General features: G+C 39.1%; 1 protein-coding gene across 13 annotated transcripts in view; it reads left to right on the top strand.

The window, feature by feature from the left end:
* Positions 1-26,658, top strand: part of AOPEP (aminopeptidase O (putative)) — a 567,977-nt gene that overhangs the window by 101,460 nt on the left and 439,859 nt on the right. For all 13 annotated transcript variants that reach the window (XM_069087994.1, XM_069087995.1, XM_069087997.1 and 10 more), the window contains one exon: positions 11,938-12,091. In XM_069087994.1, the coding sequence (XP_068944095.1) occupies positions 11,938-12,091 (154 nt within the window). The remainder of the gene's footprint in view (positions 1-11,937; positions 12,092-26,658) is intronic.

Genomic DNA, 26,658 nt, shown 5'->3' on the forward strand with positions numbered 1-26,658 from the left:
CTGACTTTATTTGTGTGAAAAGTGTTTTGTAGTTGTGATCTTATAGGTCCTGGGTTTGTGTTGGCAGGTATATTCCCAAATATTTTATAATGTCTACAGTAACTTTAAATGGGATTTATCTTTCTATTTCTTGTTCTTGAATTTCATTAGAAATATATAGGAATGCCGAGGATTTGTGTGGGTTTATTTTATATCCTCAAACTTTGCCAAATTTACTTATTGTCTCAAGTAATTTTTTTACTTGATTCTCTAGGATTCTCTAATTATATCATCATATCATCTGCAAAGAGTGATAGCTTAGTCTCTTCTTTGCCTAATTTGATTCCTTTGATTTCTTTTTCTTCTCTAATTGCTACTGCTAACATTTCTAGTACCAGATTGAATAAGAAGAGTGATAGTAGACACCCTTGTTTCACCCCTGATCTTATTGGAAATGCTTCTAGCTTATTCCCATTACATATAATACTTGCTGATGGCTTTAAATAGATGCTATCTATTATTTTAAGGAAGGCTCCATTTATTCCTATACTTTCTAGTGTTTTTAATAGGAATGGATGTTGTATTTTGTCAAAAGCCTTTTCTGCATCTATTGAGATAATCATGTGGTTTCTGCTAGTTTTATTGTTGATATGATCAATTATACTGATGGTTTTCCTAATATTAAACCATCCTTGCATTCCTGGAATAAATCCTACCTGATCAAAGTGTATTATTCTTGAGATAAGTTGCTGTAGTCTTTTTGGTAATATTTTATTTAAAAGTTTTATATCTATATTCATGAGGGAGATTGGTCTATAATTTTCTTTCTCTGTTTTATCTCTTCCTGATTTAGGTATCAGTACCATATTTTTGTCATAAAAAGAATTTGGTAGGACTCCTTCTTCACTAATTTTCCCCAATAGTTTGTAGAGTATTGGAATCAATTGTTCTTTAAATGTTTGATAGAATTCACTAGTAAAGCCGTCTGGCCCTGGAGATTTTTTCCTAGGGAGTTCACTGATGGCTTGCTCAATTTCTTTTTCTGAGATGGGGTTATTTAAGTAATTTATTTCCTCTTCAGTTAATCTGGGCAACTTGTATTTTTGTAGATATTCATCCATTTCCCTAAGTTTGTCAAATTTATGTGTATACAATTGGGAAAAATAATTCCTAATTATTGTTTTGATTTCCTCTTCATTGGAGGTAGATTCACCCTTTTTATTTTTTATACTCATAATTTGGTTTTCTTCTTTCTTTTTTTTTATCATATTGACTGTCTATCAATTTTATTGTTTTTTTTTTCATAAATCCAGCTCTTAGTTTTATTTATTAATTCAATAGTTTTCTTTTCTTTTTTAAAGTAATCAGGGTTAAGTAACTTGCTCAAGGTTACACAGCTAGTTATTTCTGGGTGTGGTGCTAAGTATCTGAGCCCAGATTTGATCCCCAAGTTATCCCAACACTGGAGCCGGTGCTCTTACTTGCTGAGCTACCTGGCCACCCCTAAGCAATCGGGGTTAAGTAACTTGCTCAAGGCTACATGGCCAGGTGTTTCTGGGTGGGTGCTAAGTATCTGAGCCTGGGATTCAATCCCCCAGGTCATCCCGACACTGGAGCCAGTGCTCTTACTCGCTGTGCTACCTGGCCGCCCCCAATAGTTTTCTTAATTTCAATTTTATTAATCTCTCCTTTGGTCTTCAATATTTCTAATTTAATATTTAATTGGGGATTTTGAATTTGTTCTTTTTCTAGCTTTTCCAATTGCATGCCCAATTCATTGACCTCCCTTTTCTCTAATTTATTCATGTATGCACTCAGGGATACAAAACTTCCTCTAAGAACTGCCTTTAATGCATCCCACAAATTTTGGTATGTTTTCTCATTATTATCATTCTCTTGAATGAAATTACTGATTGTTTCTATAATTTATTGTTTGACCCACTCATTCTTTAGTATTAAATTAAGTTCCAATTAGTTTTTAGTCTGTCTTTCCATGGCCTTTTATTCCATATAATTTTTGTTGCATCATGATCTGAGAGGGATACATTTAATATTTCTGCCTTTCTGCATGGAATTGTGAGGTTTTCATGCCCTAGAACATGGTTGATTTTTGAGTATGTGCCATGAACCCTGAGAAGAAAGTATATTCCTTTTTATCCCCATTCAGTTTTCTCCAGAGATCTATCATATCTAGCCTCTCTAAAATTCCATTCACCACCTTAACTTCTTTCCTGTTTATTTTGAGGTTAGATTTATCAATTTCAGAGAGGGGGAGATTAAGGTCCCCCACGAGTATAGTTTTGCTATCTATTTCTTCCTCTAATTCCCTTAACTTCTCCTCTAGGAATTTGGACGCTATACCACTTGGTGCATATATGTTAAGTAATGACATTGCTTCATTCTCCATGGTACCTTTTAGGAGGATATAGTTTCCTTCCTTATCTCTTTTAATTAGGTCTATTTTTGCTTTTGCTTTATCTGAGATAAGGATTGCTACCCCTGCTTTTTTTTTTCTTTATTCGAGGCATAATATATTCTACTCCAGCCTTTTATCTTTACCCTGTGGGTATACCCTTGTTTCAAATGTGTTTCTTGTAGACAGCATATTGTAGGATTATGTTTTTTGATCCATTCTGCTATCCACCTCTGTTTTATGGGAGAGTTCATGCCATTCACATTCACAGTAATGATGACTATCTGTTCCTTCCTCTCCATCCTATTCCTTCCCCTGCTTATGGTTTTGTTTCTTCCTTCTCCCTTCCCCTCCTTGAGGGTTTTCCTTTTGACCACCACCTCCCTAAGTGTTCCCTCCTGGTAACCCTCCTTCTTTACGTACCCTCTTCCCTTATTACTATTTCCCTTCCCTCTACTTCCCCCATTTTTATCCCTTCCTTACCCTCCTACTGCCTATAGGACACAATAGATTTTTATACTTATCAGAGTATGTTATTCCCCCGTTGACCCCAAACCCATGAGAGTAAATTTCATACAGTGCTGCTCTCCCTCCCTCCTTTTCCTCTATTTAACGAGTTTTTGTGTCTTTTCACTTTAGAATCTTAAACTTAACTGATTATATTGATCCCTCTTTGAACCAGAACAAGTGAGAATAATGTTCAAATGACGTTCCTCTCCCTCTTTCCTTCCCCTCTACTATAGTGTGTTTTATGCCTCTTTGTATGGCATAATTTACCTTTTCCTGTCTCATCCTTTCCTTTTATCCCATTGCAGTCCCTTTGACCCTCTTTATAAGTTTTTTTATTATTATCATGTTAGTTCATTTATACCCATATCCTCTATTTATGTATAACCCTTTTAAGGGTCATGATAATCATATAAATTTTGATATTGACAGTTATCAGCTTCTCATATAGGGATGTGAATATTTTGCTCTTATTACATCCCAAGTTATGTGCATGTGTGTGTGTGTGTGCATATTTGTATGTGTGAGTGTGTGTTTACCTTGTTTACCTTTTATGTCTTTCTTGAGTCTTGTAATTGGAGATCAGATTTTTCCATTGAGCTCTGGCTTTTTCATCAAGAAAGTCTGGAAGTCCCTTATTTCATTAAATGACCATCTCCTTGCCTGAAAGATTATGCTCAGTTTTGCTGTGTAGTTAATCCTGGGTTGCAGTCCTAGCTCTTTTGCCCTATGAAATATCAAATTCTAATCCTTCCCATCTTTTAATGTAGAAGCTGCTAGGTCCTTTGTGATCCTTACTGTAGTTCCATGATATTTGAATTGTTTCTTTTTGATTGCTTGCAGTATTTTCTCCTTAATCTTGTAAATCTGGAATTTGGCTACTATATTTCTTGGAGTGTTCAATTTGGGATCTCTTTCAGGGAGAGTCCATTGAATTCTTTCGATAACTATTTTATCTTCTGATTCCAGGACTTCAGGACAGTTTTCTTTGACAATGTCTTGGAGGATGTTGTCCAGGCTGTTTTTTTCATCATGGCTTTCCAGTAGACTGGTAATTCTTATGTTATCTCTCCTGGATCTGTTCTCTAGGTCAGTTGTTTTTCCAGTGAGATATTTTACACTTTCTTCCAATTTTTCAATCTTCATGTTTTGTTTCATTGACTCTTGAAGCATCGTAGAGACCTGAGCTTCAATTTGACTGATTCTATGTTTTAGTGAATTTTTCTCTTCGGTTAGTTTTTGAAGGTCCTTTTTTTAGGGAGGTATTTCTCCAATTACTTCACTAATTTTACTTTTTCAGGATTTGTTTTCTTCAGTGAAACTTTTTTCAATTTGATCACTGTAGATTTAAATTTGTCTTCTGCCTCCCTAATATGGCCTTTAAAATATTTCTTGAGCTCCTCCAAGAGTGCTTTTTGGGCTTGAGACCAATTGATCTTTCCTTCTGTGGTCTCAGGTGTGAGTATAGAGTCCATGTTGTCCTCTGTATTTGTTTTTCTTGCTCGCTATAATAAGCTCTAATCGATTTACTTGTCTTCCCCTTCTCTTTCTCAGCTTCCTTCCTTCCCATTGTAACTTCCTATTTCCTAATTTTTCAGGCTGGGAGCTAGGTGCCTGGTTTTTGGCTTTGTGTACTGTAGCCTCTGGGTGTGTAGATTGAGGCCAAGGCAAGGGCTCTCAGGGTTTCTGTTAAGTTATACTGATGCTCACAGAGTACTCTTTGGAGGAGGGGTGGTCTGGCCATTCCAGATTTCTGTCTCTATGTCCCTGGGCTACCACTCTGGCAGGCTTTTGCTGGTCAGCTGAGGTAGGGCTTGTTGGGACCCCTCCCCCTCTTCTCTTCAGACTCCTTGCTGCCTCAGTTACACCCCTTCTCAATGACTCCCAAGCCTGAGGCTATTTCCACTGTCTCAGGATTTTACAACATTTTCTAGGTCAGGGAGAGGGAATCTGAGCAGCCAGAGTTCACTTTGTCATCCTAGGTTCTGGAAAGTAAGGCAGGCGGTTTCTAAACTTCCAGGCTGGGGGCTGATAGCCCCAGAAGAAGCTGTTGTCTCTGCTGGGGGCCCCGAGCCCTCTCTTACCTGGCTCCAATGGATCCTCCCATCCTGTGGTGAGATGGCTGAGAATCGCCCTTGGGGTGGGTGAGTCTCCTGGCTGGGTTTCCTTCTCTCTGCTGTAGTCTGCTCTCTTGTCCAAGCTGCTGCAGCCCCCAAGTGCTGTGTGCTCCCCTTGCCCAGACCCATGTGGGCACTTTCCTGGGCTGGATTCTGCCATGCTCTGTCTCCCAGTGGATTCTGACACTCCAAAATCCATTCAGATTCACTTTTTAAAGTTTAGTGATGGGATTCATGGAGGAGCTTAGAAAAGTTATTGCTTCTGTTCCGCCATCTTGGCTCCACCCCAACACCCATTCCTATTAAAAACACTAGAGAGCATAGGAATAAATGGAGTCTTCCTTAAAATGAAAGGAGGTATCTAAAACCATCAGCCAGCATTATATATAATGGGAATAAGCTAGAAGCTTTTCCAAATAAGATCAGGAGTAAAACAAGAATGTCTGTTATCTCCACTCCTATTCTATATTGTGCTAGAAATGTTAGCTTTAGCAGTAAGAGAAGAAAAAGAATTGAATGAATTAGAATATGCAAAGAAGAAATAAAGTTATCGCTTTTTGTAGATGAGCTGATGGTATGCTTAGACAATCCTAGAGAATCATGTAAAAAAACTAGTTGACATAATTAACAACTTTAGCAAATTTGAAAGATTTAAAACAAACCCACAATAATCATCAGCATTTCTATATGTTACCAATAAACACAGGAGCAAGAGATATAGAAATTCCATTTAAATTAACTGTAGACAGTATAAAATATTTGGGAGTGTACCTGCCAAGACAAATCTATAAGTATATGAACTATATAAACACAATTACAAAAATGCTTTTCACACAAATAATGACAGATCTAAACAACTGGAAAAAATCAATTGCTCAGGGGTAGGCTGAGCTAATATAATAAAAATGACAATTCTACCTAAATTAATGTACTTATTCAGTGCTATACCAAACTACCAAAATATTATTTTATAGAGCTAGAAAAAATAATAACAAAATTCATGTTTAAGGGCAAAAGGTCAAAAATATCAAGCAAAAAAAGTGCAAAGGAAAGTGGCATAATTGTACTAGGATCTAAACCTATTGTAAAGTGACAATCATCACAACTATTTGATACTGACTAAGAAACAGAGTGATGTATCAGTGGAATGGTTTAGGTACACAAGACACAGTAGTCAGTGACTACCATGATCTACTGTTTGATAAATCCAAAGACTCCAGTTTCTGGGATAAGAACTTACTGTTTGAGAGAAAATGGGAAAACAATAAGGCAAAAACTAGTTATAGACCAGCATCTTACATTATATACCAAGATAAGATCAAAATGAGTACATGATTTAAACATGAAGGGTGATACTATAAGCAAATTAGGAGAGCAAGGAATAGTTTACCTGTCAGATCTATAGAGAAAGGAAGAATTTATGACAAGAGACAGAGAACATTATGACATGCAAAATGGATAATTTTGGTTACATTAAATTTAAAAGGTTTTGCACAAATAAAACCAATGCAATCAAGATTAGAAGGAAAGCAGAAAGATTCCCAGTACTTCCGATAAAAGCCTTATTTCTTAAATATGTAGAGAACTGAGTCAAATTTATGAGAATATAAGTCATTCCCCAACTGATAAATGATCAAAGGATTTGAACAGGCCGTTTTCAGATAAAGAAATTAATTAAAGCTCTCTGTAATCATATTAAAATGCTCTAAATAAGTTTTGATTAGAGACATGTACATCAAAACAATTCTGAGCTACCACCTCATATCTATCAAATTGACTAATATGACAGGAAAGGAAAATGGTAAATGCTGGAGCAGATGTTGGAAAATTGGAACACTAATGCATTGTTGGTGGACTTGTGAACTGATCCAACCATTCTGGAAAGCAACTTGGAACTCAACCCAAAAGACAACCAAACTGTGCATACCCTTGTAATGCCATGCACAAGCAGCTTTCCAGAAGAACTGCTACTGTGAACAGCTTTTAAGGTTCTGATTGCACAGTGTAGTGAATTTATTCCATAATAATTTATTTTTTCCATATATTTTTATTCCATATTTATTTATTTTCTCTATTTATTCCATAATAAATCAAAGCAAAACATTCACAGAAAATCAAGGTACAGCATTCACAATATTGCAGCTTATCACAGAAAATCACAATATACTATTCACAACAGTTTATCGTTAAAATGGCCACATAGTTTTCACCAAAGTGGTCACGATATTTAGAACAAAGAACAGTCATCTCAAAGTACATTAGTCAAAGTCTTCCACTCATAGGGCAACTAAGTTAACTCAATCAGTCACTTATTCAGCAACCAATTACTAAGTATCATACACAAAACCCTCTACCCCTGGGTCACTAGTAAACTACAATTTCATCATTACTCAGTACCCAGGGAGAGGTCTTTTCTTCTTGACTTGGGGCTGGTTCTCAGATTCCCAGGATCGCCTTCCATGGTCCCAGATTCTACCTGGATTCACCAGATTGTCACCTGGGTTCAATGGCAGACATCTCCCAGTTCCTTGTCCAGCTCTCTGGGGAGGTCCTGCTCCACACTGGCGTTCACAGGGTCTGGTCCATGTCAGATCCTTCACCATTGCTGCTCCAGGGAATTCAAGACTCAACTAAGCCACACACAAAACAAAGTCTCAGCATCCCAGTCATGCTTCCTCTGTCACCTGGGCTCCTGGCTCTTGGCTCTGGGCTCCTAGCTCCTGACTCCTGGCTCCCGTTCAGAAGAAGCTCCACCACCACAAGTTCTCAGGAAATTCTGGCTCAGTTCTCCATTCTCTCTTCTGTAGCTGCTCTGCCACCAGATGCTGGTCCCAAGAAATTCTTACTGTGCCTCTCTGGGCCTTTTCTTATATACACACAGCATTAGCTTCCTGTTTCAGCCAACCTCTTCCTCTTACATCAGTAACAGGAGACAGGAGTTCATACCTTCTGTTTCCCCAACAGAGACTTGATCAGTTACTAAGTGCTAAGTACCTGCTACCTTTGCCAACACAAAGGGATCTTCAAATTCAAATTACATTATCATTACAACCCTTTGATCTCGTAATAACCCTACTAGTTTTGTATCCCAAAGAGATCATAAAAAAGGGGAAAGGACCTACATATACAAAAATATAGCAGCTCTTTTTCTGGTGGCAAAGAATTGGAAATTGAGGGGATGCCCATCAGTTGGGGAATGGCTGAACAAGTTGTAGTATTGTAGCAGCAAGCACCCAAGCATACCCAGTGTGGCTGCCAACACAGGTTCTTAGATCTGCTTTTCTAAAGGAAAGCATCTCAAAATGGGTTAACAACCTTGCTTTAATCCAACATATGTCATTTACCTAGTTCAGGGGAAAAAAGGTCAGCCCCCTGAACTTCAGAGAATACAATCAAGTTAAAATCAGACAGAGAAACAGATCAGCAGACAGACTTCCACATGTCTGACCATTACATCCATACCTAGTCAGTTACCAGAGAGGGAAGCACCAGCATCTGGGTTTTCAAAGCCAGGGGGCTCTCAATGGCTCCCCAGAGTCTCATCTGGTCAAATCACACAACTCTTCTCAAAGTGAGCCCCTAAACAAAATCTCACATCAGGGTATATATAGCTTTCTCCTGGCTCAGAGAATGTGACAACCCTCTTGAATCCACTGCCTAATCACAAAGTATCAAGGTATGGGCATTCCTGAAAAACAAGCCTCCCACCACAGGCTCCATGTGACCACATTCAGCCTGTTAGGGGCCTGAGTATATTTTCAAAACAAGGAAGGTTCTCAGAGTCACTTAAACCTATCAAAGGGCCTAGGGTCAGGGAAGATCTTAAATTCCCATTCCCATAACAAGTATATGAATGTAATGGAATAGTATTGCACTATAAGATGAGCGGGTAGATTTCAGAAAAACCTGGAAAGACTTGTATGAATTGATTCTGAGTGAAGTGAACAGAACCAGGAGAACACTGTACACAGTAACAGCATCATTATATGATGATCAATTATTATAGACTTAGCTCTTCTCAGCATACAGCTATCCAAGACTCATGATAGAAAATGCTATCCTTATGCAGAGAAAGAACTATGGAGTCTGAATGCAGATTAAGGCATATTGTTTTCACTTTTTGTTTTTTCTTTCTCATAGTTTTTCTCTTCTGATTCTTCTTTCACAATATGACTAATGGGGAAATATGTTTAATATCATCATATGTGTATAACCTATATCAGAATGCTTATTGTTTTAGGGAGGGAGGGAGGGAGGAAGAAAAAATTGGAACTCAAAATGTTATAAAAATGGATGTTGAAAACTAACTTTAAGTGTAATTGGGAAAAAATAAAATACTATTAAGTGGGGGGGAAACATTCTAATTTCAGAAAAAGTAATAGGCCTATATGTAAAAGAACTACCAAAGGGGGAAATATAACTCATCGTAATTATGGACCCACAGGAGAATTCTGTCAAACTTTTGGACAATATTTAGCATGTATATTACAAAAAGTATTCTCAAAAATTGAAAAAGAATTCACCCCACCAGTATATTTTTTGTGAGATACAATCCTATATTTATACCTAATCCCTAAACCCTTGATGGATAAAATACAGAACCACAGTCCAATGTCATTAATAAATAGCAATTCAGAAATTTTATACAAAATCCTGTCAGATAAACTACAGTGATTTTTCTTAAGAAATCATTCATTATGATCAAATAGAATTCATAACAGGGATGCAAAGGTGCTTCAACATTAGGAAAAGAGTCAACATAATTTATCATATTAAAACCAAAACATCCAAAACCATATGATTATCTTAATGTATGCAGATAAAATCCTTGACAAAGTACAATAATAATTTATACTAGGAGTATTTAGGCTTCAAAATATAGACTCAGAGGGACCTTTCTTTAATAGCATTAAAAAAAACTAATACCAAAATAAAACATCATTTGGAATGAGCATATCCTAGAACCTTTCTGGGGAAAATGGGAATAAAGTAAGAATATCCTCTCTCCTTTCCATAATTTGATGTAATTCTGGAAATTCTAGCAACAGCAATAAGAGAATAAAATGAAATTAAAGGCATAAAGATAAGTAAAGAGTAGATAGAATTAACCTTATTTGCTAATGATATGAAAGTATATTCAGAAAATCCTAGGGAATCAGCAGAGATACTAATTGAAAAAATTAATAGATTCAACAATTCCAGGCTACCTGGAAAATAAACCCTGAAAAATCAGTAACATTTTTATGTAATAGTAACAAAACATAAGAAGCAGTAATAAAAAGCAGAATCCCATTCCAATAACTATAGAATGTATAAAGCATCTGGATTGATTGATTTACTGAAGCATGAAACTAAAGAGCTTCTTTACAGATACAGTTAATGTACCCAGGAAGCAGTTGAATGGGGAAAAAAATCTCTTTATCAAATTTTTCTAGTAAGGATTTTGTATCCAAGGATTTGGTATTTGGAGGGGTTGTGGGAACACAACAGTGGTTTATTTTTTGTAGAGTTGTAAATCAGTACAATCATTGTGGATAGCAATTTGGGATTATGCAAATTGTGACTAAAACATCCAATACTTTGATCCAGAGATTCCATTACTGGGCATATACCCCAAGGATGCCACTAATAAGAAAATCACCATGTACACCAAACTAGTTATAGCAGCATTTTGCAATAGCAAAAAAATTAGAAACAGTTTTGATACTCATCTATTGGGAGTGGCTGAACAAGTTACAGTGCATCGATCTAATGGAATCCTGTTGTGCTGTAAGAAATGATGAATGTGGTGAATACAGAGGAGCATAGGATGAGGTACTTGAACCAATGCAGAGTGAAGAAAGCAGAGACAAGGAAAGAAATATGCATAGTAACTACATTTAAACGGAGCAATCACACACAAAATATCAAAAGTGACAAATTATAAAAAAGAAGCATAACTTGAAAGAATTGTTTCTAGAAGATATTCCCCATTCAGTCCTTTCCAGAGATAGGATGTTCACACATGTTGCTCATTTCATCTGTTTTCAAAAATGTTCAGTGTGTTGCTTTGTTATGCAGATTTTTCCTCTTTCTCTTTTTGCTTTTTTAAAATATGTGTTATGTGTGATGGCACTCTGGGGGGGAGAGTGAGAAGGGTACTGGGGAAAAGAATGGTAATGTACAAAACAAACGACATTCACAAAACGTTTAAAATGTGGAAAAAAAACTTTGAAAGATGTAAGAATTCTGATCAATGCAATGATCAATCATGATTCTGGAGAACCAAGATGATTGATAAGTATATGATACTGATACGATAAGGCATACTGTTTTCACTTTTTGTTTTTTCTTTCTCATAGTTTTTCTCTTCTGATTCTTCTTTCACAATATGACTAATGGGGAAATATGTTTAATATCATCATATGTCTATAACCTATATCAAAATGCTTATTGTTTTAGGGAGGGAGGGAGGAAGAAAAAATTGGAACTCAAAATATTATAAATTACATATTGATAAATAGTTCCTGAGAGAAAGGTGGTTAACTCAGGATGCAGAATTAGGCAAACATTTGTTGGCCATGTTCAATGTGAGAATTAGTTTCCCTTTACTGTACATATTTGTTGGAAAAGTTTTGTTTCCTTTGTTTATGCCTAGTGGGGGTGAAGGGAGAAAGAGAAAATACATTTTGTTGATGTAAAAATTAAATTAAATTTTGGAAAAAAGAAAAGCTTAAGCTTAGTATGTATCTCTGACACCTAGTTGGTATTCCATAGGTACTTTGAATCCAAGACAACATTCTTATAGTTGAAATAACTTCTAAAGAGCTACTTTTATTGGTTTGTCATACTAACCTCTTCAACTATGTTTACAGGAAAAGAAATACAGCTTAAGACCACTGTCTGTACTTAAATGACCCAGTGTTCTCTTCTTGCTTGTAGGGCGCGTGAGCTGGAATTACTATGTAACCATGCCAATGCCGGCCTCTACTTTCACAATTGCAGTTGGGTCCTGGAGAGAAGTGAAACTGGAACCCTGTTCATCAAATGAACTAGCAACTGTGACATCTTTTCCATCTTCTGGGGCAGACTCTAGGTTGGTGCTTGGCTTCTTGCTGAATAATACACACTTGAGGAAATAAATAAAACCCATTTTTTTCTAATCCATTGTGAATGTGAGTCATCATAGCTAAGGAACTCTAATCCAGAGTTTGTTTAGTAAGAACAGGGTAAAATGCTACTGGAAAAATACACAATTAGAAGGCAGGAGAATGGATTTGTTTCTTATGCAGAAATATGTGTATACAGTATGTCCCAAAAGTTTTAGTGTAGGTTTAAGTTTTTACAGTTTAAACTCACACTAAACCTTTTAGGATATCCAATACATCCATACATATCTCCATGGAGCCATGTATAAGCCTTCAGAGACAGGATTGCATAGTAGATAGTCAGCCTCAGAGTCAGGAAGACCTGGGTTCTAGTCTTGTCAAACACATGCTATCAGTGACTGTGTGAACCTGGTGAACGTCATTTACTCTCTCAATGTTCCAGGCATCTCTCTAAGACTCTAAACTGCTGATTTTTTGCTGATCTGCATTGGTAGAGGGATCTCTCCAACTAGGAGTTCCCAACACCAGTGAAATCACAGGTCTAGACTAATAACAGGCAGATAATCTATGAAGCTAGGCCATCATTTTTAAAAGTAAATATGCCACAGAGTACCCTTAAACTTGAAATGTATTGATGGACTCTAGAGTGGCAAGTTTCAGTCATTCCCTGTTGTCTGTAGGATTGAATTTAGACTCCTCTTCTTGGCATTGGGAACCCTTCAAAATGTGGCCACAACCTTTCTTTTCAGGCTGATATTACTCCCCCTCACACATCATGTTCTAGCCAGATTGGCCTACTTATCTGTTCCTTATGCACCACATTCCCTTTCTTTTCTCTTTGCCCTTGCGCAGATTGTCCCCAATTCCTGGAACATACTCCTTTCTACCTCTACCTCTTGATACCCTTTGATCTATTCAAGGCTTTAGTGCCATCTCCTTCAAGAACCCTTTCCTGATTTCTAAATTTGTTGTTAATCCATTTACCAGAAAGGTTGGTAATGCAGTGGATAGGGTGTTGGGCTTAGACCCAGAAAGGAAGACTCTTCTTTCTGAGTTCAACTCCAGCCTCTTACTAAAGGGTGACATTGGGTAAATCACTTAACTGTTTGTCTTAGTTTTCTCATCTGTAAAATGATCTGGAGAAGGAAATGACACACCACTCCAGTATCTTTGCCAAGAAAAGCCCAAAAGGGGTCATGAAGAATCAGACATGACTGAACAACAATAATGGAAAGTCCGTTCACCATCCCCTCCTTCCCTGATGTCACTTTGTATATATCATAAATTCACTTATTTGTGAATATGTAGTCTCTTCCCAATAAAAGATAAGTCCCTTAAGGATATATGCAGGATAAGTTGGAAATCATCAATATGAGGGGAACTACTAGCATTCAGAGAGATCGTGAAAGGCTTTGGACTTTAACTGCAACTTAAAAAAATCCAGGAAAGTCAAGAGGTAGAGATGAGGAGGGAGAGAATTACAGGCCGGGAGGAGAGCCAGAGAAAATGCCCAGAACCAAGAGATGGGGGGAAGGGAAAGAAAGGGAAAACTCATTTATTAAGCATCTACCATGCTAAGTGCTTTAAAATATTATTTCATTTGAACCTTACAAAAGCCCTGAAAGATAGGTTCTATTATTATCTTCATTTACAGTTGATAAAACTGAGGCAGGCAGAAGTTAAGTGACTTGCCCAGGGTCCCTCAGCTAGGAAATATCTGGAGACAGATTTGAACTCAGGTTCTTCCTGAAATCAGGTCCAGCACTCTGTCCACTGCTTAACCTAACTATCTAGGTTGTATTGTGTGAGGAACAGGAAAGGAGGGCAGCTTCACTGGATCAAGGAATATATTTGTGGGATGTAAGGTATAACAAGATTGAAGAAATAGGAGGGGTCCAGGCTTTGAATGCCAAACAGAGTGTTTTGTAATTGAACCCTGAGGGGGTAGGAAGCTGCTGAAGCTTATTAAATGGGGTGTGGAGGAATTGGTGTGCCATAGTCAGACCTGTCCTTTAGCAACATCTGTCTGACAGCTGAGTGGAGGGAGAGACTTGTGGCAGGGAGGCCAACCAGCAGACTATTATCATAGCCCAAGTGTGAGATCTTTTTACCAAAGCAGTGGTGATGACAGAGGAGAAAAGGGAGTATATGGGAGAGATATTATGAAGATAAATTTGACAGGACTTTGCAAAAGATTGAATATGGGTAATGAGAGTGAGGAGTTAACAATCACACATAGGCTGCTACCCTGGGTGACTAGAAGGGCAGTAGCAACCTCAACAGTAATTGGGAATTTAGGAAGAAAGGAGGGTTTGGGGGGAAAGCTACTAAGTTCTGTATTCAGTATACTGAGTATAAGACATCCATTTCAAGATGTCATGTGGGCAGCTTGATATACGAGACTAGAAGTTAGAAAAAACACAAAGGCTGGATAAATAGATATGAGAATAATGTATGAGAATGTGTAGAGATGATGATTGCATCCATGGGAGCTAACGAGATACTATGGACAGAGAGGAGAAGAGGACTCAAGAGAGAGCACTAGTGACACTCACCATTATTGGCTATGACCTGTATGCAGGTCCACAAGGAAGACTGTGAGGGAGTGGTCATTTAGATAGGAAGAAAACCAGAAGAGAGGAGTGTCCCAGAAACCCAGAGGGAAGAGAGGGTCAGGGAGACGAAAATGATTAAGTGTCAAAGTCTGCAGAAGGATGGGCATTGAGAAAGGGCCTTTAGATTTGGGAACAAAGAGATCGTTAGTAACTTTGGAGAGAGGTTGAAAGAGTGAGAGGAAAGGAAGTGGAGGCATCAGTCATGGAAAGCCTTCTCAAAGCTTAGCCACGAAAAGGAAGAGAGGTGTGGGATGACAGTTATTGAGGATGGATGGAGCATGTGATGGTGTTTTGGGGGGTTATCTTATTAAATACTATTTTATTTTTTCCCAGTTATATGTAAAAATAATTTTTAATGGTCTTTGAAAAAAAATGTGAGTCCCAAACTCTCTGCCTTCCCTCTACCTCCTGAAAATGATAAGTGATCAGATGTAGGCTGTGCAGGTGTGATCACGTGAGACATATTTCCACATCAGTGATTCTGTACAAATGAACAAAGAAAGAAATGAAGACACGCTTTGTCTGTTCAGACGCCGTCAGCTTTGTCTCTGGAGGGAGGCACGGTTTTTCTTCATGAATCCTTTGGCCGTGTCTTGTATCATTGTATTTCTATGAATAGCTAAGCCATTCACATTGTTGCTCATCCTGCAATGTTGCTGTTATGGTGTGCTGTGTCCTTCTGGTTCTGCTCACTTCACTCTGCATTAGTTCGTGTGAGTCTTCCCAGGTTTTTCTGAAATTATCTTGCTTATCATTTCTCATAGCACAATACTATTCCATTATAATCATATACCACAACTTGTTCATCCATTCCCCAGTTGTTGGGCATCCCCTAGATTTCCAATTCTTTGCCACCACAAAAAAAAGCTGCTTTTAAGTGAGGGTTTTTGAGGAAGAGGAAAGGGCTTGCTTGTAGGCAATAGAGAAGCATTCAGCAGACAGGGAGAGAATGAAGATAAATGAGTGAGTAGGGATGATAGAGGTGACAGTCTTCTGCAGAAGATAGGAGGGAATGGGATTGTTCTTACAAGTAGAGAGGTAAACCTTATCAAGGAGGAAGGCCACTTACCTCATCATATGAGACAGGGGTGAAGGAGGAGATAGAAATAGAAAGTATCTGAGTGATACGAGATGAGAAGAAGAGGAGATGAGGGAGCTCTTGGAAAATGGTCCCAGTTTCTTAAGTAACATAGGAATATAAAGATCTTGGCAGAAATGGTGGGAGGAAGGAGAGACATGGGAGGTGTGAGCCGGGATGACGAGGTTTGGAAAAGCCATTGTGATGGGGTATTGAGTTCATTAGGAAGGTAATACAGGATTGCCTTGCCATAGTGACGACCCAGTTGAAATCACATAACATACATTTGTAGTGTATCTAATCAGCATGGTTTTATGATTTTTCCCCTAACTTTCTTCAGAAGCATGTGAGTAGGAACAAAGATAGCGAGCAGATGGTGAGAGTAATTCAAGGCAGAGGCGTGGCAGGGCAAGATCAGCAGTAGGATAAAGTGCAAAGGAATCAAGAGAAGAGCTCAATGTAGAGGTGAGCTGGTTCACTAAGGGGTCCAGTTGGGGAAGGTAGGAGGGTGGTGTCTCTCACCTCACTAGCAGGAAGAGGCCAGGAAATGGGACTCTGCATTTTTGTGTCCGTAAGCAAGTTCCTTAACTTCAGTGGGCCTCAGTTTCCCCATGTGTAAAACTAACAGGATAGACTAGATCAGTGATCCTCATTTTTTGTTGTTGTTGTTCAAGTCATTTTCCAGTTGTGCCTCACTCTTCATGACCCATTTGGGGTTTTCTTGGCAAAGACACTGGAGTGGTTGGCATTCCCTTCTTCAGCTTATTTTACAGATAAGGGAACTGAGACAAATGGGGTTAAGTGACTTGCCCAGAATCACCAAATTCAGCACCCTGACTCCAGGTCTGGCACTCTATCCACTGTGCCACCTAGCTGCCCTTTTTTTATGGTGAGGAATTATTTTTAGGTTGACTGGAATGGAAGTGGGAGGTTTTTGCTGATGGGAAAATGTGTGATTGGTGGGGAGAGGGACAGAGAATTGTGTGAATTGAAGAGAAAATAATCCTGACAAGCTATACTAAGTTGTATATCCTGGCATCTGCTAGTATTTAAAGTTTGGGCACTTGTTCCTTTAACCTACTCTCTCCTAGGAATGCTCGGGGATACAAGGAGGGACCCTTTTCCCTGAGCATTTATGGCAAGAAAATAGATATTGTATGTAGTCTTCAGATATACCTCCTACCTCTGGCCCACTGCCATTTGAAATTGTACTGAGTTGCGGGCCTTTAATCTGTTGGTCATAGGCCAAAGGAAGGAGTATTAGACCTTTGGCTATCCTACTTCTTGCATTTTTTCATCCACTTTGTTTTTTCATCTGGATGTTTGGATTTATCTCTTTCAAATGACTATTTCACTGTAATGAGAATGCAAATTTGGAAGATCTTCCCTGCCCCTAGGCTAAAGTGCACCAGAAGCCTGGGGTGGGAGGCTTGTTTTTCAGTAGATACTTTTTGATTGGCCAGTGGGTCAATAAGGTTGTTACATTCTCTGAGCCAGGAGAAGGCTATATAAGCCCTGATGTGTAGCTTTGTTTTGGGACTCACTTTGAGAAGTGTTCTGTGATTTAATCTGAATTCTGGGAAGCCGTTGTTGAGAGTCCCCCAGCTTGTGGAAACCCAGATGTTGACTGGGTATGGATGTAATGGTTGGACAGTTTGGAAATCTGTCTACTTGATCTGTTTCTGTCTTGATAATTCTGCCTGTATGCTTTGAAGTTCGGGATGCTGACCTTTTTCCCCTGAACAAGGTAAACGATATATGGTCTGACTGATTAAAGTAAGCTTGTTAACCCATTTTGAGTTGCTTTCCTTGAACAAAGCAGATCCAAGAACCTGTGGTAGCTGCAAACCCTGAGGACACTTGGGGTGCTTGCTGCTACGGGATCACAAAATGTCAGGCCTCTATTTGGAAGCAGTGGGGCTTTAGAGGGAGAAATGGCTATTCCAGGATGGGAGGATTTGCCTTATTCCTCTCTAGCCAGAGAATAGGCTAAAAGCACAGGGCCTTGTGAAAACTGGGAACCAAGGCTAAAAGAGGGAGAACCTGGAGATTTGGAAAGATGTTTGAAAGCAATACCCATGGAACCAGGCAAAGAACTGGCAGGAGTGTGCAGGAGAGGCTGGGTGCTGCTAACAAGTTATCGCCTTATGTGTAAAAGTAGGGATAAGCTGCTGAAGGAAAGAGCTCAGATGGCTAGGGAATCAGCTGGTTTGCCTGAGGATTCTTCTGTGTCACAGCACTCAGAAGACCAAACTGGAGGGACTCATGTGTTCCAGGAGCAAGCTACTGTTCATGTAGCTAAAAGGAAGCAAAAAACTAGCAGAACGAATGTGCATGCAGCTTTTGTATAGGCTGGGCAGAATTGCCCTGACAGCATCCAGGAGAATGTGTGTGAGGAGAATGGAACAAGGTTAGATGAGGAGTCTCCTAATGTAGAAGCTCTCCCCATACGAAGAAGAAGGCAGGAGAACCACCGAGGCAAAACAGAGTCCAGGGAGATAATTGAGGATTTCACTCAACAGGAGATCACTGATATATTGAGTAGATTTACCCAAAGAATGGGGGAGTCTTTAGTGTCTTGGATAGTAAGAATCACTGATGAAGGTGCTGGAGGAATAACACTGGACAATGAGGACTGTTTAAAATTCATAAGTATCAGTCAGAATCCTTTTGTACACCTGGCTTTTAGGGATCACCATATGCAAGGAGGAAATAACAAAACTAATCTTCTAGCTTTAGCTGCAGAGGGTTGCAAAAAGCAATATCCAACTGAATCTATGTGGCCTAGGGGAGACAGACCCTGGTACTCACTTAGAGACTGTATGAGAAAACTAAAGGAGGAGGTAATGAAAACTGCTATCCTGATTGGAGATGCAAATGCATATTATGATACCCCCCTAGGAGTTCCTCATAGAAATATCATAGTGAAGACGGCTCCTCCTGCATATAAGCACCTAACTCTGACTCTGTTAATTGGAGAAATAGGGCACCCTCTTTCAGAGGTGCTGGATAAGATTTCACAATTAAGCGATTTAGGGAATGGGAAAAAGACAAATTGCCTTGAGAGAGAAGAGTAAACAGCCAGAGGATTCAGAGACAAAATAGACCCACAAGAAGGGAACTGTTTACTGCTCTATTAAGAGCTGGGGTGGACTTTAGAAGAATAGATGGTATTCCAACTGAAGAGCTGCATAAGCTGTACCAAGAAAAGGTACTTAGCATTAGAATGAACAGGGAAGCAGGAACCACCCCCGCAGGTATTTCTGAATCTGAATCTTTGTATCCAAGTTTGCCCCACCTTCAGGGGGAATAGGAGATAGGCCAAGCCCCAGCCCAGATAAAAGAAATATGCAGAAGAGATTGCAGACCCCATATTGGTTCAACAATATATTGGAAGAATGGATCAACTACTGTGACTAGGGCACTGATTGATACTGGGGCTGAGGCCACACTTATCTATGGAAACCCTGATAAGTTTAAACATGGAACTCCTATTACCATCACAGGTCTAGGAGGCACTGAAATATCAGCCAGACAGGTTAAAATAACAATGAAAATTGGGCAGTTACCTAAGAAGGAATATACTGTGGTTGTTGTACCCATTCCTGAATACATCATTGGAATAGATGTATTGAGAGGCATGACTCTGAATTCACCTGAAGGAAGATATCAATTTGCTGTGAGGAAGATAGGAATTAATACAGTTTTAGTAGGAAAACTAAAAATGGACCCAATCACTTTACCTGAACCTTCTGAAGTAATTACTTTAAAACAGTATCGTGTGCCAGGTGGGCAAGATGAAATTACCACTACTATAAAGGAATATGTTGAAGCAGGAGTGTTAGTCCCTACAACCACAAGATGGAATAATCCTGTTCGTGACGCCATTTTGTAGCAGCAAGCACCCCAAGTGTCCTCAGGGTTTGCAGCTACCACAGGTTCTTGGATCTGCTTTGTTCAAGGGAAGCAACTCAAAATGGGTTAACAAGCTTACTTTAATCAGTCAGACCATATATTGTTTACCTTGTTCAGGGGAAAAAGGTCAGCACCCCGAACTTCAAAGCATATAGGCAGAATTATCAAGACAGAAACAGATCAAGTAGACAGATTTCCAAACTGTCCAACCATTACATCCATACCCAGTCAACATCTGGGTTTCCACATCTGGGTTTTTCAAAGCTGGGGGACTCTCAACAACGGCTTCCCAGAATTCAGATTAAGTCACAGAACACTTCTCAAAGTGAGTCCCAAAACAAAGCTACACATCAGGGCTTATATAGCCTTCTCCTGGCTCAGAGAATGTAACAACCTTATTGACCCACTGGCCAATCAAAAAGTATCTACTGAAAAACAAGCCTCCCTCCCCAGGCTTCTGGTGCACTTTAGCCTAGGGGCAGGGAAGATCTTCCAAATTTGCATTCCCATTACATTCACTGAGGAGATTTTATAGCATTTGGGGACTTAGTGGAATATTGCTACTATATTAAGTTAGAATTTAAAATATTTTGAGACTATAGAAAGTGTGAGTATAGCTAAAAGTGGTAGCCCTGTAAGCAAACACCACTTGGGTCTTGAATTATCTTGATTTATCATAGTTAAGAAGTCCTAGATTGTCCCTAAAGTATATTGTGCAATTCTAAGATTTTGTGACTTGGACCTTCCTTCATTTATTGACCTTCCTGTCTTCACTAAATGTGCACTGTTATAATTATATGTAGTTAATATAGTTTAATTTACTGAGTTCTATTCAAGTTGTATTTCTACTCTGCTTTTCAAAGATTTTCTTTAGAAGTTTCAGGGTGATGGCATATTTTGATTCACAAAATCCTTGACTCCTTGCTACTCTTTCTAACAAAGGTATCATTTAGTGCCAAGTGTAGTGGTGGTTTTGATTATGTTCACATCTGGTCTCCTTTGCCTTGCTCCTCCCACCACTTCACCCCTTCATAAGACCACCAAATCATTTCACATAAATGTAACTTTTACAGGGAGTCTAATATGCTACAGATTTTCTTTTGCCTAAAGTTTTCATCTGGAGTCCAGAAATTTGGCCAGAGTATTTATTGGTCACTGAACTTTTGATCACTCTTCATGTGGGTTAAATTTAAAAAAGAACATTTTTTTTTCTCCAAGATCAGCTCCATGAAGTATCTTAGCCCACTCTGGCTGAACATTTTAGTAAATAAATCAGTTGTTAGGCTGATAAAGTCCAAACTCTATTTATTTTATTGAATTTTTTGAACATATATATATATATGCATTAACCACCAGGAAATTCTTCTACTATGTTAAATACTGTGACACTTTAAAAAAATCTTTATTTTGAATGATGCCTAGCCTCCTCTGTCAAGGTAGTTCAGCTCTGCTAATTAATATACATTAAAATTCTACTATGAGCAGTGCCTATAATACAAATGTGTCCATGGAGGTTTTTTTCTTTTGAAGTTAGATTTTATTTCTTTTTATTAATAAAATATATTTTAATTAAAAATATATTTTCTCTCCTACCTACTCTCTCCCTTTTTTATTTAAAAAAAATTAGTTTATTTTTAGTTTTCAACATACACTTCCATAAGTTTTAAATTTTCTCCACCTTTCCCTTCTTCCCTCCCTAAGACAGCATACTATCTGATATAGGCTCTCTGTATACATTCCTATTAAGCATATCTTCACATTATTTATGTTGTACAGAAGAATTAGAATGAATGGGAGGAACCATGAGAAAAACAAACAAAAAGAAAATCCTTTGCTGCTCTTTGCATCTGACTTCACACTTGTTTCTCTGGGCGTGGATGGCATTTTCCATCATGAGTCCTTTGGAATCCTTTAAGGTCCTTTCATTTCCGAGGAGGGCTTTGTCGATCAAAGTCAGTCATCGCACACTGTGGCTGTTTCTGTGAACAGTGTTCTCCTGGTTCAGCTCACTTCACTCAGTGTCAGTTCATGAAAGTCTTTCCAGGTTTTTCTGAAGCCCACCTGTTCATCATTTCTTTTTAAAAATATTTTAGTTTACATCATTCATTTCCACAAGATTTTGAGTTACAAACTTTCTCCCCAATTTTCCCTACCCACCACCCCAAAACAGCATTCCCACTGAATATCAACTCCCCCAATCTGCTCTCTCCCATATCTTCCCCCATTCTCCCTTTGACTTTCCAGTAGGGCACTGTGGATCTCTATGGCCCAGTGCCGGTATATCTCATTTCCTAGTTACATGTAAAATATTAATAATATATATTTTTTAAACATTTGATTTTAAAACTTTGGATTCCAGATTCTTTCCCTTCCTCCCTAGTCACCCACCTTCACTGGGAAGATTAGCATTTCAATATAGGTTGTACATGAGTAGCTATGCAAAACATTTCCATAGTGGATATATTGTGGAAGATTGACTATATTTCCCTCTATCCTATCCCACCCCACACTTGTTCTATTCTCTACTTTGATTCTTTCCCTTTTCAAAAGTGGGTGCTTCCAAGTTCCCTCCCCCCTAGCTTGCCTTCCCTTCCTTTATTCCCCCTCTCTTCCCCTTCCCTTCTACTCTCCTGTAGGGTGAGATATCCTATTTAGCGTGTATGTCGTTCTCTCCCTAAGCCAAATTCAATGAGAATAAGGTTGACTCATTCCCTTTTGCCTTCCTGTTCTTCCCCTTCATTGTAACAATTTTCCCTTGCCTCTTCTATATGAGATAATTTACCCCATTCTGTCTCTTCCCATCTCCTCTCATTATATTCCTCTCTCACCTCATAATTTCACCTTTTAAGTATCATCCCTTCCTATTGAATTGTGTAATGCCAAGCAAAGACAACTTCCCAACGTTCAAAATACCAGCATAGCTGCTCTCCATTTTATTCAGTGACAAATTAAGAACAGAGAAAATCAAAATATAGCATAATTCAAAATACAGCATTCACCAAGTGTAATTCAATTAAGTACTACTCTACCCCTGAACATTACATTCATTCAGTCAATCACAAAGCCCCTCTTCTCAAATGGAGATTAGTTTCCAATCATTAGTAAAGTACATTTATTTGTTCAATCACAGAGCACAAAAAAGTCAGAAGTTCCCTACCCTTGGATCACAACTGAATCTACCTCAGAGTTATAACAAGTTTAAGCACAGCATTTAATACCCAAAGAGAGTTCTTTTCTTCATCTTGACCCAAGGCAAGTTCTCAGCAATCTTTGTTCCTGGGGAGGCAAAGCTTAGCAAGGCCACAAGATACATTGCCAGTGTCTTCATTATTCATTATCTGTCTGAAGAACAGTCCTAGGACCCCTGAAAACATTAGCAAAACCCTCTTCCAGGATTTCTGTAAACATACAACAAGAAAATCCTCCTTCAGGGCTTCGGAACCAACAGCAAGGTTCCAGAACCTCTGCAACAACAGGACTGTCTTTCACCAGTGAACAAATCTGGCAAAACAAGATCAAAACAGATAGACACAGTACCAGCATAACAGCCATGTCTCCTCAGTCCTTGGCAGCTCTGGGTGGCAGGTCTCAAAAGTCCTGGGCAATTCAAAGTGGCCCTCAGCAATCCTCTCCGCCTCTCTCTGCCTCCAAGATGCTGCTTCCAAAAAATTCTTCTGCCTGTCTCTTTGCTTGTGACTCTCTAAATTTACTTCACCAGCTCCTCCCAGTTCAGCACTCTCTTTTCACATCAACAAGTCCATCCCACAAGTGGGATTCACAAGCTCTGGGTTTTAATACAATCAATCCCCAAACCAAGCCAATACAGGGGGATCTTTAAATTCCATTACTATTACAAGTTGGTACTGTTTCCTCTGTCTATGTATACCTGTAGACATATATATATATACACAATCACATATGTATTCATATACCCTCCTATATAGACATATATGGATGTATACATATACACACATATACATACATACATACACACATATACATATCTGTTCCCTTCAACTATGCTCATACTGAGAAAAGTTTCATAAATTACAATGATTGTTTTTCTATTTAGGAATGTAAGTAGTTCAACTTTGCTAAGTTCCTTATTATTTCTTTTCCCTGTTTACCTTCTCAAGCTTCTCTTGCTTCTTGTATCTGAATGTCAAATTTTCTATTCAACTCTGGTTTTTTCATCAAGAATGCTTGAAAGTCTTCTATTCCACTGAATAACCATATTTTCCCCTGGAACATGATACTCAATTTTGTTAGGTAGGTGATTCTTGGTTTTAATCCCAGCTCCTTTGACCTTTGGAATATCATATTCCAAGCCCTTTGATCCCTCAATGTAGAAGCTGCCAGGTCCTGAATTATCCTGATTGTGTTTCCACAATATTGAAATTGTTTCTTCCTGGCTGCTTGTAATATTTTCTCCTTGATCTGGGAACTCTAGAACCTGACTATAATATTCCTAGGAGTTTTCTTTTGGGGATCTTTTTCAGGAGGTGATCGGTGGATTCTTTCAACCTCTATTTTGCCCTCTGGTTCTAAAACAGCAGGGCAATTTTCCTTGAGAATTTCTTGAAGGATGATATCTAGGTTCTTTTTTTGATCATGGCTTTCAGGTAGTCCAATAATTTTAAAATTCTCTTTCCTGGATCTATTTTCCAGGTCAGTGGTTTTTCCAGTGAGATATTTCACACTGCCTTCAGTTTTTTATTTGTTTGGATTTGTTTAATAGTATCTTGATTTCTCATAATGCCACTAGCTTCCATTTGCTCCAATCTAATTCTGAAGGAATGATTCTCTTCAGTGAGCTTTTGAGATCTTTTTTTCCATCTGGCAAATCTGGCTTTTTAAGGCATTCTTCTCTTCATTGGCTTTTTGAGCCTCTTTTGCCATTTGAGTTCTTCTATTTTTTTTTAAAGCAGTTGGGGTTAAGTAACTTGCCCAAGGTTACACGGCCAATTATTTTCTGTGGGTGTTAAGTATCTTAGGCCTGAACTGATCCTGGGTTCTCCTGACTCCGGGGCTGGCGCTCTTACTTCCTGCGTCACCTAGACTCCCTGAGTTAAGTCTATTTTTTAAGGTGTTATTTTCTTCAGTCAGGGTGTTGACTCTCATGTCATAATTTTCTTGCATTATTCTCATTTCTCTTTCCAATTTTTCCTCCACTTATTTGATTTTCACAATCCTTTTTAAGCTCCTCTATGGCCTGTAACCAGCTCATATTTTTCTTGGAAGCTTTTGGTGCAGGAGTTCTGAGTTTGTTGTCTTCCTCCTGTACCATGCTTTGATCCTTTTTGTCCCCAATATAGGAGTGTAAAGTTGGGTTGCTCTGTTTGCTTTGCTTCCTTTGCCTGCTCATGTTGCTACTCATGTTGACTTTTAGGCTTTTTGCCACAGTAGAACTCTGCTACCAGAAATGGGAGCTTTATCCCAAACACTGAGGTTTTCTCAGCTGCTGAAGGTGTTAGTTGGGTGCCCTCTCTGAAGCCTCCACCTGCTCTGGCAAGCTGGTCGCACACCCCAGGACCTCTACCCTAGACAGCAATACAGATCCAAGCAGGTTAAAGGCAGAGCAATTATCCCTTAGACTGGTTGCTTGGTCCCCCTACAATCTTCAGACCAGGAGCTGAAGCTGCCACATGGTGGTAGCTGCAGGGCTGTGGCACTTCGCCGTTTCTCTCCCCAGGGGCAAATGCTGACCACACTCCAAATTCATAGGTCCGCAAATCCACACTGCACTAATCTCTCACTTTGTCCTTGGCATCTATGGATTGATAATTCTGGAAACTTCCACAGCTGCTGGTGATCTGAAGTCCCTGCAGCGAGTGGCTAGTCAGGACTCTCTGGGGCTAAGACCTTCAGCTCCAGCGTGGCTGGGTTTGGCTCACAGAACGCTGCACTGGCCGCTTGCTGCGGGCCTGCTGGGCTGTCCTCAGTGGGAGGTTAACTTCTCTGTGTTATTTTGTGGGTTCTGTAGCTCCAAAGTTTTTCTAGGGTCATTTTTTACACGAATTGGGGGAGGTGGAAGCCAGAGCTCTGAGGAAGTCCTGTTTCTACTCCACCATCTTGACTCTGCTCCCCTGCTCATCATTTCTTATAGCACAGTAGTAGTATTCCATTACATTCATATACCACAGCTGGTCCAGCAATTCCTCAATTGATGGCCATCCCTTCAATTTCCAGTTCTTTGCCACCACAGAAAGAGCAACTGTAAATATTTTAGTACATGTGGGTCCTTTCCCCATTTTCATCATCTCTTTGGGTCACAGCCCTAGAAGTGATATTGCTGGTTCAAAGAGCATGCATATTTTTATGGCCCTTTGGGTATAGTTCCACATTGTTTTCCAGGATGATCGGATCAGTTCACAACTCCACTAGCCGTGAGTTAGTGTTCCCATTTTCCCATGTGTTCTCCAACTTTTATCATTTTCCTGTTTTGTCATGTTAGCTAATCTGATAAGTGTGATGTGATTTAGGTGAGGTTTCTTTAAGGATGTGGGAGACCTGAGCTGTTTGGCTGCAACAAGAAAGGTGTCGGTAGATAGGAAGATACTGAAGAGAAGAAGGTGGAGGTGATAACACAGCCAGTCTGCTGGAGAAGATGGAAGGCAATGGGATCGAGAGTTTATGTAGAGTGATTTCGCCTTGCCAAGGAGAAGGGCCACCTTTTCACCATAGATCAGAGTAAAGGAGAGGATAGTAGGGAGAGACGTCTGAGTGATAGGAGATGAGATGGGAAGGAAGGATCTTGATGAATCACCTCCATTTTTTTTCACTGAGATTTAGGTCCTCAGTCAAGAATATGGAGAGAGGGGGTGCTATGGGAGGCTTCAGTAGAGATGATATGGATTGGAACAATGGGATTAGGAACTGATAGGGAGGAGCAGAAGAATTATCTTGTTGCAGTGAGGGTCCAGATAAGATTATATAATATAATTTT

Source organism: Petaurus breviceps, unplaced genomic scaffold, assembly GCF_028583685.1.
Source record: "Petaurus breviceps papuanus isolate PSGF00001 unplaced genomic scaffold, PetGlider_PUasm1.0 183, whole genome shotgun sequence".
Classification (NCBI taxonomy): domain Eukaryota; kingdom Metazoa; phylum Chordata; class Mammalia; order Diprotodontia; family Petauridae; genus Petaurus; species Petaurus breviceps.